Here is a 15,022-nt window from a genome sequence, read left to right as displayed (position 1 = left end):
TCAGACTCGACATTTATCCTGGGCTCCTGGGACCGGCTCCTGTGTTCATTCCTGGCAGACAAGAGCTGCTGGAAGCAGGAGCTGGAGCCGCCTCGGGAGCCCTGCTGGGGATGAGGCTGAGCTGCATGGAAGGAGGAGCTGGAGGAGTCTCGGGAGCACCACTCCGTGGGGGATGGCGAGGAGGCCGTGGGCACTGCGGGTGTCCTTCCTCCTCCCCCTGTGCAGCCCCGGTTCTCAGGGGGTCAGGGGGAGGGAGTGGAGCAGATGCCCAGCCCCACTCTCTCCTCTTGGCTCTGTGCCAGCTCTGAGCTGCGGAATTCTCTGTCCGCGTCTCAAGATCCCTTTGCAGTGGCTCTGCCTGGTAGGAGTTTATACCCCATTCCACAGATGAGGACTCTGAGGTTCAGAGAGGTTAAGTAACTTGTTCGGAGTAATCCAGCCTACAAGTGGCCACAGCAGGACGACGACCCAGATCCTCCCACTACTCTGGCCACATGGAGAGCAGGGCCCATTGCTTGAGGGTTGCCCGCATCCAGTTTTAAATCCTGGTTTTGTTATGAGCTTGGTGCACAGGCCTGGAGGCAGGAGTGTGCTGGAGAAAGGGAGCTCGTTTTAAGAGCTGGCCTGAGCCAGATCTAACAGAAGGTTAGCATGTTGTGGGAGGTGTTCTAAACCCAGCCCGGAGGCTTGATGACGATGGGGGATCCATGGGCGTTATTCTCTGCCTCCTGCGTGCAGAACACTGGGCCGGGCTCTGCAGGTGAGGCTAGGACTAGCCAGGAGGAGCACCGAGGCCTCTGGAGGCTTAACATCCAGCTGGGGAGATAAGGGCAAATGTGTTTCTAGTGAGCACTTGCCAGGTGCTAGTCATTACGCAGGCACTTTAAGTACATCCTTTTCCTGTAAGATATGGGCCATTTGTCCCATTTTACAGATGAGCAAACCAAGGCTCAGAGATGTGGAGTCATTTGTCCAAGGCCATCGAACTAGAAAGAGCAGGGAGCCCAGGCCTGGGGTGCTGGCTGGGCTGGCCCCAGAGTCCTCTCTCTAGACCATGCTTCTTGACCACTGTCTCCCTACCCTGTTCCGTCCCTGCTTGGTCAGACCCCCATCCGACCCTCTGTGTGGAGCTGGTGGGAGACAGACTACATGTGAAGGGGGGGTTTTCCAGAGAGGACTGTGGCAGGGTCAGGAGGGCTTCCCAGAAAAGGGGCATCCCAGCCGGGCTTTGAAAGATGAATAGGGGATACCCAGGGGAAAGAGGTGAGGGGTACAAAGGCCTGGAGGCCGGAACAGTCAGAGGAGCTTGAGTGGCATCACCAGGTTGGAATGTGGGCAGGGAACTCAGGGGACTGGCTGCAGGAGGATGGCATGGGTTCCTGCCCTGCCTTGAGCCCTGAGCTTGGATCCACTGAGAAAAGAGGGAGGCAGACGGAGGCCCTGTTAATTTCACGCTTGGCTGGAGGCTCTGGGAGAAGGGGGATGGGACGGTTGGGAGCTGGAGCCTGGGAAGGTCACTCTGGTATCTGGGTGGAGGGAAGCTGGACCCCAAAATTGTCTCTCATCCCCCTCCTCCCTATCAATGCTTTTTGTGGTTGGAGCTACTCAGAGGCAGGACCCCCCAGCCCTCATGGCGTTGTGGAGGGGGGCACACTGGTTGTGCGGTGAAGAAGACAACTTTTTATCTTGAAGAATCACGAGAAAATTGAAATAATAGTGCAGTGAACACCTTCCTGCAGATCCACCAGCTTGGCCACATTGCTCCCTCTCCTTCTAAATATGCAAACTTTACAAGGAGCTGCAGGCGGCCTGACCCTCACCCCTAAAGACTTCAGGGCTCATCCACATGGCCTCAGCACTGGTGCCACCCTGAGCCCCCTGCAGTGAGTCGCTTGCAGCATCTGATTGCCCACAGTCCGGTTCTCCAGCTGCCCCAGGAGCAGCTGCATTGCTGCTTTTTCCCTCCCGACCCAGGATCCACCCAGGCATCGCAAGTTGGGTTGCTCATGTCTTTAGTGTCATTTTGCAGAACAATCTTCAGGCTAGTTTTCCCTTACGTGGCGCTGACTTGTTGAAGCGCCCTGGCCAGTTGTCCTGTAGAATGCCCTGCGTTCTGGCTTGTCTGATACATCCTCACGATTAGAACCGGGCTACCTATTTTTGGCAGGAGAGCTCCACGTGCAAGTGACGGGCATATGATGTCAGGGAGGCCAGGTTGATCAAAGACAATCACTTCTTATTTCAATAGTGATATTTTTATTGTGTATGAGAAAAGATCAAACTAGCAAAGTCACTTCACTGGCATTTTATGGATATTATTGCCCAGACGGAAGCTAGATTAGGCAAGTGAGTAAAAACAGAAAGAGGTGGTTTAAAGAAAAATCCCGAGTGAATCAGCAGGCAGGTGGATAGGGAAGATTCTTGAAGGTGGTGTAAAAATGGCCGAGCTTCTGGAAACCCAGTCAGGATGGTTAAGAACACAGGCCTCAGTGTTGGCAAATCCAGGCTGAGGGGCCAGCTGTTGGCAGTGACCTTGGGTACGTTCCTCAGGTGGCCTCCCCGGGCTCAGCTTCCTCACCTGAGCAGCGAGTCTCTTAGTTCTCAGCCCTGGGCTGGGGTAGTGGCAGGCAAGCAGGGGCCGGGGTTTGGACACAGGTGTGCTGGAGCTCCCTGGCTGGCAGAAGGGCTGGGGGCAGGTGGCACCCAGAGAGGTGACCCTGCCTGTCACCCTCTAAAACCCATCAAGACTCCAGACAGTAAAGGAGTTAAGATTGCTGACCCTGGCCAGGTGCCATGGGACACCTGAAGGCCTTCACTATTTCCTAAAGGTTAATTAGCCATTAAAGCATCAGGAAGGGCTTATCTCCCTCACCCCAGCTCAGGTCCCCCGGGGCTTGGCCACCTGCTGGTCACCCAGTATTCTGTGTTGGTGACAACTCTAACGGGGTAGGGGGCAGCCAACTGTGTTCCCTCCTTCCAGCTCCCATGGCTGATGCATCCTGGGGACTCGGTGGGGGGTGAGGGAGGATAAGGAGGCAGGGGGCAAAGAAGCTCCCTGCTGGGAGGCTGCAGAGGGACGTCAAGTGGGAGCTGGGACTTCTGAGTGGGCGGTTACAGGGAAGCCCCCTCTGGCCCCGTGAGGCAGTGGCCCTGCCACCCAGCTCCTGCTGTCTATGTCACATGATGCCACCTGTTGCCAAAGTCACACGAGGTCATGCAGCTCATTGGCAGACTCAAGGTGGGTGGGGTTTGTGACATGGGTGGGGCATCCATCCTGGGCTGCAGAGGCACAGTCCTGGCCCTGCTGTTTTCTGGCAGGGTGACCTTAGGTGATCTTGGACTAGTAAGCAGACCCAGCTGAACCTCAGTTTCCTCACTGGGGAAATGGATCACATCTACCAGTGGGACTTTTGTGAAGGTAAGGAGCAGCAAGCACTTTAATCTTTGCAACACGTTCATTTTACAGATGAGGAAACTGAGGCTCAGAGAGGGGAAGCAATTTGCCCAAGGACACATAGCTCTGGAGCTGGGTTTGAACTCAGGCGGTCTAGTCTGGCTCCAGAGTCTGCGCCCTAAGCTCCTGGCTTTGCTGTGGTGGGTGGCCTGTGTCTCCAGGTTCCAGTTTTCAGTGTCTGCCCTTTGGCCCCAGTTGCCCTTCACAGCTGGTGTGGGTGGCAGGTCCGGGGCAGCCCAGCCTGGGTTAGACCAGGACACCTTCCGCCTCCACCCCCATGCTTCACCCCCTTCCCTCCCCATGCCCTTTGCCAAAGCTTTCTCCTGCAGAGCTGCATTCCTTTACGCCCGGTCTGGCCTCTCCGGGTAACCGGCATCTCCCACGGTTGTGTCTGTCTTCATCAGTGGCCTGCTGGCAGACAGGTCTCTTCCTCAGTCTCCGATTTGGGCTTGTGGGAGCAGAGTGTGGATAACAAGGGGATGGAAGCTTCCAGCCCGCCCAGGAGTCTGACCACCAGGTTATGAGCCCCAGACCTGAGTTCAGACCCTTGCCCTGCCACTTCCTGGCTGCTTTGTGCCTCAGTTTCCCCATTTGGAGCCAGGGCGGAGTAATGCCATCTTCCCTCAGTGAGGATGGCTGAGCCAAAGCATAGAGACTTCCCTGGGCACAGAGCTGGCTTGCAGTGGCCACTTGGGGTTTGGCGGTTGTTATGAACTTGCTTTGAGTGTTTTTGAGAAGTGGTTTCTTCAAGTCTGATCAGGCACAAACAATTCAGAGACACCCCCTTGGACCTCCCGTTCCACTTCCCTAGGAAGCGATTCCAGTTCCTTGACTCATCTGACCTCCACCTAACACCCCCTGCCTGCCTGCTTGTCATTCCACCAGGCTGTACTGAGCGCATCTGAGTGCCCAGCCCGTGCTGGGGATCCAGTAGCTTCCATACCTGTTATGATTGAATCCCCAGGACAGCTCCATGTGGCAAGTACTGTTATTATTTTGCCCACTTTACAGACGAGGAAACTGAGGCACGGGCGCCTTGAGGAGCTCTCCTGTGGTCACACAGGCAGGGAGTGAGTGTGGCCTTGGAGATGGCTTGACGTTCTTGTTCAGTGACTTTAGAGAGAACACTGGTTTAGTTCCAACCTGAAGTGATGCAGTGCTTTTCAGAAAAACCATTTTTTGGTTTGTTTCATGGGTCAGTAAAGAATGGCTGTTTGGGCTTGGCTCAGGGCTTGGCCACTTTATGTGGCTCCTTCCAGCTTTTGATTCATGGCTCCGTTCATGTCTTGCCAGTAAAAGAATCTGGATCGACCGCTGAGAGGGGCCGAGGATGGGCTGGGGGAGGGTTGGGTGGGCGCTGCTGGGCTGGGGAGGGGCTCTGCCTTTCTGCTGCGAGCTGCCCCTGCTCGGCCCAGCCCCACATGCAGGCGGAGGTAGCTGAGTGGCCCAGGGGAGCCAGCGCCTTCTCTGGTCATCTGTCCCCAGGGGTGGAGAGGTGGGAAACAATGTATCTTAAACACAGACTTCTTCGTAGGTCTGGGAGCAACAGTCCTGCCTGCCCCTTGGCCTCAGGGAGAAGCAAACCCTTGAATCCTCACAGCAGCAGCAGCACAGTGGGCATCCGGAGGGGATGGGACCAATGTTGTCCCTTGCTGGGGTGGCCGGCAACAGAGCCCCTGACTGGGACTGTTTACCAAGGGTGCATTTTCTTGCTCAGAGCAGGTCCATGCCCCGACATGGGCAGGTGTGCTATGGGGTGGGGAGGGCAGGAAGGGAGGCCCCCAGTGAATGTCTGCCTGTCCTGAGCTAAAAGTCTACTTTTCTGTTTTCTCTTGCAGTTACTGAGAAGGAAGTCCAGCAGTGGTGAGTAGCTGCTTTTTCCCAAACTATTTGGGGGTGGGGGGTATTGGCTTTGTGGTGGTGGGGACAGCAGTCCAGCTGCGCAGGACAGGCACATGGAGGAGCCTCTGAGAGTGGCTTATCCACACCCCAGTTCAGGCAGCCTTTGTTCACGTGGGACTGACGCGGTTTTGATGAACTGGGTTAGGGGGTGATGTTGGGGTGTTGGTGATTCCTTGGCTTGTGTGACATCATTTAGGACCACCAGGCCCTGAAGGATTAATTCCAGGCCCTGCTCACCAAAGGGAGGGGTTTGGATGAGGAACAAGTCAGGAGACTGATCCAGAGCTGGGCTTTGTCACTAAATCACTCTGGTCTTGAGAAGTCTCCTTTCCTCTCTGGGGCTCAGTTGTCCCTTCTATAAAATGATTGATTAGACTGGATCAAGGATGGCAAATAGGTTTCCTCTTGGATGCCAGCTCTATTCAATCTGTAGTGGCTGCCTGGAGTGCTGTGTTAAGAAGGATTCTGAGGCTAGATGTCATGGAGCAAATGGAAGGTATTGCAGTGAGGGATCCATGAGGTCTGTGATGGGTTAGTGATGCCTGCCCTGGACTGGGGTAGGAGAGCAGCATATTGTCTGTCATCGTGGAACATGGAGCAGAGAGAGACTCACACTGCAAGGCGAGCCTGCACTGGGGGACGGGTAGGGGAGTAGGAGGCGAGCTCGGAGACCTTCCAGTAAAGTTTGGGGGCAGGGCTGGGGTCCCCTGGGGGCCGCTTTCTGCACCTCCATGTCTCTGGTCCAAGCTGCAGAAGGTGCCTAGCTGCGAGCTACATTTGGCCTGCCCCGCTCTGCTGACCCCTTGCTGGGTACCCCTGGCCGGGGTGCACAGGACCTGGATGGTGAGCTGGCCAAGCCCTGCAGCGGGAGTGGATGTGGGGGAGCACCCGGCCCCCCCTCCCCTACCCACTCCGACCTGTCTCCAACCTCATTTTCCACTTTCTCACTCCCCCCACTGAATGTTCCAGAAACGTCCCTGCTTCTAGATCTTTCTTTACCCTGCGGTTCTCCCTTCCTGGATGTCCTGCTCTTCCTGGGCCTTCTGCTTTCTCACTGCTCCCTCCTGGAATGCCCACCCTTCCTTCCTAGGCCATCTGAGCACTACCCGTCCCCAGGCCCAGCCTAAGCCTCCTCCTCCAGGAAACCTTCCTAGATTCCCCATCTGTGCATTTCTGTGCCCCGCCCCTGCCCCAGCCACAGGGCAGCCAGAGAGGTCTTTCTCCAATGAAAAACCCAAATGCCAGGCTTCTGCTGAAACCCTCCCTGGACCTCAGGGTGAAGTCCTCACCCTCAGCGTGGTTGTGCGGTTACGAGGCCTGGCTTGGGCTGGCCCTGCTGACCTCTCCAGTCTCACTTTCATCTCTTTTTGCCCTTTGACCTCTGCCCTCTGGCCAGCCTGAATTGCTCTTTATTCCTTGAACTCACCTTACTCTCCAGGCTCCCGAGTCTTTGCCCAGGCTGTTCCCCCACTTGGAACACCCTCCCTCCTCTCTGCCGGGCCACCACCTTCCTCCCAGGACCCTCTGACTACCACCGCCCCACACATCCCCGTGACAGCCTGTGACACGCGGGCAGCAGCTAAGCATTTCTGACCCTCTCACCTCTTCCCCTAGCCTAGAAGGCTGGCCAGCTTTTTGTCCTGTATGTTGCTGTGTCCCCATGGCCTGGCCGTCGTGGGTTCTCAGACCCAGCAGGCACTGCCCTCTGTGCTTCAAGTATATGCTGCCGTTGACTCCTGGGAGCAGTCCTGGGGGTTGACATACTTATCACTCCATGTGGCAGATGGGGAAACTGAGGCTCAGAGAAGGTCCCGGGGCCACATCTGGGAGGCAGCAGGGTTGGGGTGAAATGTAGGCAGCGAGACCCCAGAGACTGAGTGCTCGCCTCAGGTGTGAGGGTTTGAACGAGGCACGAGTGAGGGCACAGCCAGGGGGTCTCTTGGGACGGTGAGGAAGCCCAGCACCCCCTGAGGGGGCCAGGGCAGTGGAGGGCAGTGGTTAGAGCCGCTGGGTGGGCATTAAAGGACAGATGTGGGCTGTTGCACATGGCCCACCCCACCCCACCCCTGCTACCTCCTTGCACCAGCCACTACTGTGGCTGCTCCTGACAGTGGCACTGCCCCTGGGTGCTCGGCACTGGGGGCTGGGGAGGGGGCACCAGGAGCTGTCCGCCTGGGCCTGGTCCAGGGCAATGGGGGGGAGCTTTGTCCTTGAGAGATGCAGACACCTCCCGGGCACCGCTGTGTGGCAGGCAGGACTCAGACCAGCCTCGTTCGTTTCCTCCTCAAAATCACCCAGAGGAGAAGGTCCTGTCTCAGCATCTTGTAGACAAGGACGCTGAGACCTGCCCGAGCTCCCCAAACATCCTCCCCTGCCCACACCTAGGCCTTCTCCTGAAAGGCAGGTGGCAGAGTGGCCAGGGACATGGGCTCGGGCGACCTTGGACAAGTGACTGGACTTCTCAGGGCCTCAGTTTCCCCATCTGGAAAGTGAGGGTAATGATAGTCAAACTTTAGATGAATGTTGTGACAAATAAGTGCACAGACTTATAGAAAACGTTTGGAACAGAGCCTGGTAAATGTTCTCTCTGTGGGTGTTAATAACCATAACAATCACAGCACCGATCTCCTCATCAGGACACCCCATGGAGCAGCCTGAGATCGAGGATTCCCTCCTCATTAGGTAGATGGGGAAACTGAGGCCCAGACAGGCAAAGTGACTGTCATTCACTCATCGAACATTGCTAGAGCCTGCATTCTGTGCCAAGTGCTGTGCCAGGCACTGGGACACGTCATGAACCGACGAAACCCCGGCCCTCGACATAATCATAAGTAGGAATTGAGATCATCACGGGCTGACAGACGCACCGTGTGGAAGATTAAAACGTGATCAAGATGGGAGGGGCTGCTGGAGACGGAGAGGCCAGGTGAGGCTTCTCTGAGATGCCGACGTTTGGGCCACAACCTAGAGGAGAAGGACTCACGGTGGAACCTGGGTCCTGCTGGCCCAGGCACAGATGGGAACAGCCTGGAGTGTGTGAGGACAGCGGGGAGGCCGGGGAGACCAGCCTGGCATGTGGATGCCCCCACATCAAAACTGGGGCCCTAGGCCTTGTGACAGTCCATCCTTACTGTAGCGGCACTTTCTCTAAGAGAGCATATAAAGGAAATAAGTGATCTTTTCTTTGCCAGAAGATTCCGTGGACCTCAAGTAAATATCCTTTGGTTCATTTGGTGGTAACTTCAAGGGTAGGACTGACGCCTTTCTCTGGACCTCCTGGGTGAGCCACCACCCGTCTCGCTGTCGTGTTCCAGAATAGCCATATCCCCTCAGGGCGATGTTAGACCTGGGACGGCTAAATAGCAACTCTCGTGCCACCTCTCTCCCCTCCTGTGCCCATGGCAGACATTGGTAGTGGATCACAGATTATGGTGCTCTGGATCAGTCTCCCCAGTGCTCTCGGCAGCCCATGGAATTGTTACCACACAAAACGAACCAGTTTATTACCCCCCTCCCCACCCCGATTGGCCTAAATCTCACTGGTTAACCTGGGACTGTAACATGAGCCCGTTGGATCAGAGGCTAGATCCCTGGGGGCTCCTGTCCCCTCTGTCCTTTGCACAGGAGGCAAATGGGATGAGCCCTGCCACCCAAACACCCTGGCCTATTTCAGAGGACCCTTTCTCCCCGTGGCCTCCAGCCAGTGCCGTGCACGTTCTGAACAGCTCTCAGGGCACCGACACCTGGTGAATCTGCGGATGCCTGCCGCTCCCTTGGGAGGACGCGGGGTTCCTGATCCCAGCCCTCCAGGGCAGCAAGTGGTTCAGGGCCAAGCCATCCGGGTGGGAGTGGAGAAATGGGAGGGACATGCAGAGTGCAGCGGGCCAAAGTGGACATGGCTCACCTCCCCCACCTGAGCAGTGCTGGGATGGTTTCAGCCAGGGAGGTGGCTTTGGCTTGCTCCCCGTCTCTCTCTGTGTCTCTCTCTTTCTTTCTCTCTTTGTCACCCGCGTGTGGCTTCTTACGCCTCTGCACACGTCCGTGAGCCCCTTGCTTCCCTTGCCTCGGGTCCAGCTGCTCTGCCCAGCCAAGTTACCTCCCCCGACAACAGATCCTGAACCTGACCCTGGCTCTTCCCCAGAGCGGTCCAAGCGCCTGGTCCGCAGTCGGTGTCGTGGTCGCTGCCCTGCCGGGCTCCTGTCCCCACGCTCGCTCTGCTTCCCGCCACTCGCCACGCAGCATCCAGGGAGCTCTGGAAAATGGGACCAGGGCATACTGCTCTCCTGTCTAAAGCCCCTTCGTGACTTCCCACTGCACTTAGGATGAAGGCCCAACTCCATGCCTGGCCCTCAGGGCCTCCGAGGTCTCTGACCTCACCCTCGGCCCTGGCTCAGCAGCACCAGCCACCCTCGCGGTCCTCTCGTCCCCACCTCTGAGCCTCCTTCCTCGCTACTCCCTCGGCCCCCAGAATCTCGGCATGTCTGGCTGCATTTCATTAGTCACATCTTCGCTCCAATGTTACCTTCTCAGAGAGGAGGTCCCTGTCTCTCCAGCATGATATAGGAGTATTTTGTGCTGGCGTCTAGCAGCTGCTGTAACAGGGCTCTGTGGGATTCTGTGATTTGTCCTGGGCCATGCAGAGTAGAAGCAGAGCCCGGACTAGAACTCAGGCCCTGGGGCTGGTTGGGTTCTAGGACGTCAGGAGCACAGGCCACGCACGGCGATGTGATGGCTGGGCCAGGCCTGCTGGGTACACTCCCCCTGTACCCGGCTCCTGGCCAGGCGCCCATGGTGTTGTGAACTTAGCTCCTCCCAGCCTGGGCTGCTGGTGCAGTTGTCTGCATTTGGCAGAGGGAGAAGGCTGAAGGCGTCAAGAGGTGGAGCCAGCTTTGGAGTCTGCAGCCAGCCGGGTGCCCCTAGTTCCCTTGCCCCTGACCCCTCTGCCGCCACTCACTTGAGCCCAATTCAGCATCTTGGGAGATCGGGGACCACATGGGGGCTGGCTAAGACACATTGCAGGTTCCAGGCCCTAAAGGTGACTGTAAACATTGTGATCACCTGGGAAGTGATGACGACGCCATCCTGAGTTGAAACAGCAGAGCACACGTGGTACGTCCAACACAATTCCATGATGGAAAAATGGAGGAGGCAAAGAAAGGTGGGAAGGATGCCAGGCAGGGGCTGGTAGTGAGGTGTTGGGCGGGGGGATGGTGGATTTGGATCTTTTTTTTCCCTTATATTTCCTGTTTTCCAAATTTTCTGTAATGGTTTTGTTACTGCTATAATAACCAAATATCCCAGCGATGTTGTAACAAAAATTGTGGGTGGAAGCAGGAGGAATTCTGCATTGCCTCACCAGGGCCAGCTGTCAGTTCTGGACCATCCTACGTGGACGTGGGTGGGGAGAAACCTCTGTTAACGTCCGCTGGGCTCTCCGGAGGGCCGGGCACTGTGCCGATGCTTAGTGCCACAAGTGAGTCCGAGGAGGAGCCCATTTTACAGATGAAGAATTGAGGCTCAGAGGGGTGGAGACACTTCCCTAGGTCACACAGCTCTGCACGTGTGCATGTGTGTGCACGTTTGTGCATGCGTGCGCGTGTGTGTGTGTGTGTGTGTGTATGTGTGTGTGGTCTGGGTCTAGCTTGTTCTGCCTTCACGGCCCAGGCTATTAGGGCTCAGACCCGCTGATTTCTTGCTCTGGAAAACCCATAAAACCAAAGGCCACAGCGGGAGGGGAAAGGAAGAGGAATCATCCTTGTGCTTTTGTGAGAGTGTGTGTGTGTGTGTGTGTGTGTGTGTGAGAGAGAGAGAGAGAGAGAGAGAGAGTGTGTGTGTGTGTGTGTGTGTGTGTGTGTGTGTGCGCGCGCGCGCGCGTGCTGGACCCTCCTCCAGGTCTCCAGGGAGCGCCATGGGCAGGGAGTCGTTTAAGAAGGTAATGGCAGAACAGTTCCCCGAGGCTGCCGCTGCACGCTTCCCAGCTGCGCTTGGCTGATTGCAGCTTGGGGTTATGCTTTATTATTTATCCATCTATCTATTTATTTCCCACCTCCTGCACTGTGGAAAGCAGCTGCTGCGATATGCTTGGCATGGAGGGAGAGGTGGGGCTTGCCCTCCAGCAGGGTCCCAGAGGACAAGGTTCTGTGCGAACTGAGAGCAGTAAATTCTAGAAAGTCCTAGCAGCTGGGGCTCTTGGGAGGCCGAGGCCCTGGCAGTGCTGGAGCTTGCTCAGGGCCCTCGGAGAACGGGAGGCTAAACTGGAATTAGAACATGTGTCATGGTGAGTGTTCATTCATTCGCCCACTGACTCATTCGTTCATTCAGTACCTCTTTACTGAGCACCTACTATGTGCCAGGCCAGTGCCGGTTGCTGGGGAGTCTCCTGGGGAACGTGGGCATCCACCCAGGCTGCTGCTGCTGGGGGGCGGAAGAGAGGGTGGAGGTGTGGGGAGGGGAGTCCCAGCACCGAGTTGGGCAGTGCTTTGCAAGTGGCCGTCAGCCTTCAGTATTTTTATGAAATGACAGATTTCTTTCCCCACTTCCCTTTTAAAGAAGCGTAAGAGTGCAGTTGTTGGATCTGGGATTTTCTTTTCTCATCTCCACCCTGTCTCAAAGAGTGGTTCCCAAACACAGTCAACCATGTCAAAAACCTCTGTTTCACGTGGCTGGAAACTACGCACAGTGTCATGGACTGAGGCTCATCCAGAGCTTTTGCTCTGATTCACAACAGGGGTCCCAAAGAGTTAAGACCTGTTCTTGAGCATGGTTGTGTGAAGTGCAGCCTCCATATACACGTCTCATTGTCTGAGGTGGGGAGGGGGCTGTGAGGGGTCTTGGCATTTCCCTGAAAGTACCTCCTGCCCATGTACAAGGAGGTCAGGTATCAGGAAGGGCTTCCTGGGGCCAGAGTTGGAGCCTCTAGAGGGTGTGCTGGAACCTCCTTCTTGGCACAGCTGGCAGGACAGGGCAGCTGGGGTGGGCCGTCCATGGCATCCCAGCTCTGGTGTGTCAGGGACATCCTAGGTCTAGGGCTTGGTGCATGGCCAGGGCTCAGGGCATCCTTCATTGGTTACAATATCAGCTCCCATTTGTCCGGGCTCACTCAGGGGCCTTAAAGGCAGGTGTGAGATTGGTTCCCACCTCACAGATGGGGAAACCAAGGCACTGAAGCTGAGGTCAAAAAGGTGAGCAGGAGTCAGCTGGGTGTGGAGGAAGGGAAAGAGAGGAGCCAACCAGAAGAAATCTGTGTGAAGGACTTGAGCCGGGGACGTAACCTTCATAAGCCTCAGTTTCTCCATCTGTAACATGGCCAGTGTCACCTCCTGGGCTCGTGGGGACAATTTGGCAAAGTCGTGCCTGGAAAGCACATAGAACAGTGCCCAGCTCTGAGTAGGGGCTCCCTAGAGGTAGCTGCTATTCAGAGGGTTTAGAATCACAGACCACTGGAAAGGCAGATATTTGTGGCAGGTCCTCCAAGCTTGTGGGGTCCCCAGAGACCTCTAGTCCAGCAGTTCTCAACCAGAGTGGTTCTGCCCCCCAGGGGCTATTTGGCACTGTCTGGAGACACTTCCAGTTGTCATAACTTGAGGAGGGGGTGCTACTGGCATCTATTGGTGGAGGCCAGGGATGCTTCTAAACTTCCTACAATGCTCAGGACAGGTCCCCAAGACAAAGAATGTTCTGGCCCAAAATGTCAAGAATGCCAGGGTGGGGAGACCCTGGTATAGTCTGAGCCACTTGTGTTACCCGCAGGGAAACCGAGAGGTGTGTGGGGAAGGGGTCTGCCTGGGGTTTTCCCCCTAGCGTGACAGGTTAGGGCCAGGGCTGGAGCATAGGCCCACGTCCCTGGGAGCTGGAGCAGGTCTCTTGGCGGCAGCTTGTCTGAAGGAGAGAGGGAGGGGCTGGCGGGAGGAGGCGTGGGCCTGTAGGGACCTGACCCTGGGCCAGGATGGGGGATGGAGTCACGTCTCTCAGCCATGCTGGGATGAATTCCCGGGCATGATCTATATTAGGAGAAAGCAGCTTGCTCGGGTGCCGACTGTGGGGAAGGGGTGTGCTGCATGCCTGGTTGGGGGTGTCCTGACTCAGCCAGCCAGTGGTGGTGGGCTACACCTCAGGACTAGACTGTGGCAGGAAATCCTGGCTCAGAGCTGTCACGATTTGCAGGGTGATGAGGGGCACCTACTGCCAGGCAGGGGCAGCTGGGCTGTGTGGGAGAGCTCAGACCTTCCCTCTCTCTCCGCTCCAGCCAAGGCTGGTGTCTCCTCCACCTCCTGTCCTGGGGTTATAACAATGGGGTTATGTCATGTTTGGGTAGCAGCCGCTTTACCCATGTGTTGCAGGGGGGCAGTGCAGCCTGGTGTGCCAGAGGGGCGGGTGAGGCGGGGAGCCTGGGATGCAGGAGCCTGAGTCTGGGCCCTGCTTCTGTTGCTGACTTGCTGTGTGACCTTGGGCCAGTCTCTCTCCCTCTCTGGGCCCCCAGTTCCCCATCAATACACAGAGTGGTGGAAGCACATCAGTGGTTTTTAAACCATCCCCATGGAGCTCTTAGGGTCTGGCCAGGGTCTCTGGAGGTTCCAGAGAAGGAGAAGCCAGACACCTGGGCTCTTGCTCTCTCTGCCCCTGCCTGGCAGCGTGTGTGCTCATTCATTCACCTCATCATGTTACGCACACACCAGGCCCTGTACAGTGCATCGGAACACCGCGGTGTGGGGAACTTGTGTTCCAGTGGGGGACACGGCCTGGAGCAAATGTGATGCAGCGTGGTCTGTGCTATGCTGGGGATCCACAGGGGACACGGGAGCAGAGGAGACCCTGTGGCCTCAGACCGGGGATCTGGGCGGACTTCCTGGAGGAAGCCACATCTAAGCTGGGACCTGGCCTGTGAGTGGATGGGCCAGCATCCATTGGCTCATCCAGAAAAAAATGATTAAAGAAAAAATTCTGACACTAGTTAAAGTGGTAAGGAAGTCTTTATTCAGGACTATAGCAGTAAGTGTCAGACTGTCGCAACAGGAGAGATCAGGCTCGTCTCTAAATACAACACGGACAAATGGGGATTTACAGCCAATGAACAGAGTGAGGGGGTCAGGGATGGAAATTGCTAAGAGGCCATCAGGGGCAGGGGATTCTTGCTAAACCGACTCAGGCTGCTTGCTGGAGGCAGGACAGGACTAATACATCAAAGGGGGTGGGGATGAGGAACTTGACCAGATATCAAGGATGGGGGGATTCTGGCTAAAGTGACTTAGCAGGATTCTTGCTGCAACTGGGCTAGGCAGGCTGAGACGGGTGTGGGGGCAGGTCTCCGCCTAGTTGAGAAGAGGGCCCGGAGAAGCCTGACTGAGGTTTGGGTGTGGCGTATGGAGGGTTGGCAAGAGGAAGCATTAGCTGGGCACCCCTCATGGGCATGGCCGTGGGGGGGGACTTCCTGAGGCCCCTGCTACTGGCACCAAAGGCAGCTGGGACCCCACAGTGACAGCCTCTGCAGGGGTAACCAGACAGGCCCCCGAAGGCTCCCCACTGAGGCCACCTCCCCACGGCCCCTCCCAGCAGGCTCCGACTGCCAGCCCCCGCAGCTGCTCACCACGCTGACGGCTCTTGCGGGTGCTGTGTGCCGCCTTCCCCACTCCCGAGATCCAGCCCCCTGTGAGCCATCTGCAGGGACGG

The 15,022-nt window shown here is 56.7% G+C and overlaps 1 protein-coding gene across 1 annotated transcript in view; it reads left to right on the top strand.

Annotated features, from left to right (window-relative positions):
* NCS1 (neuronal calcium sensor 1) overlaps positions 1 to 15,022 on the top strand; it is a 51,997-nt gene that overhangs the window by 19,078 nt on the left and 17,897 nt on the right. The window contains exon 2 of the mRNA XM_063082310.1: positions 5,293 to 5,317. Coding sequence (XP_062938380.1) covers positions 5,293 to 5,317 — 25 coding nt within the window. The remainder of the gene's footprint in view (positions 1 to 5,292; positions 5,318 to 15,022) is intronic.

Source organism: Cynocephalus volans, chromosome 17 (genome assembly GCF_027409185.1).
Source record: "Cynocephalus volans isolate mCynVol1 chromosome 17, mCynVol1.pri, whole genome shotgun sequence".
Classification (NCBI taxonomy): Eukaryota; Metazoa; Chordata; class Mammalia; order Dermoptera; family Cynocephalidae; genus Cynocephalus; species Cynocephalus volans.
This window is presented reverse-complemented; position numbering and strand designations above follow the sequence as displayed.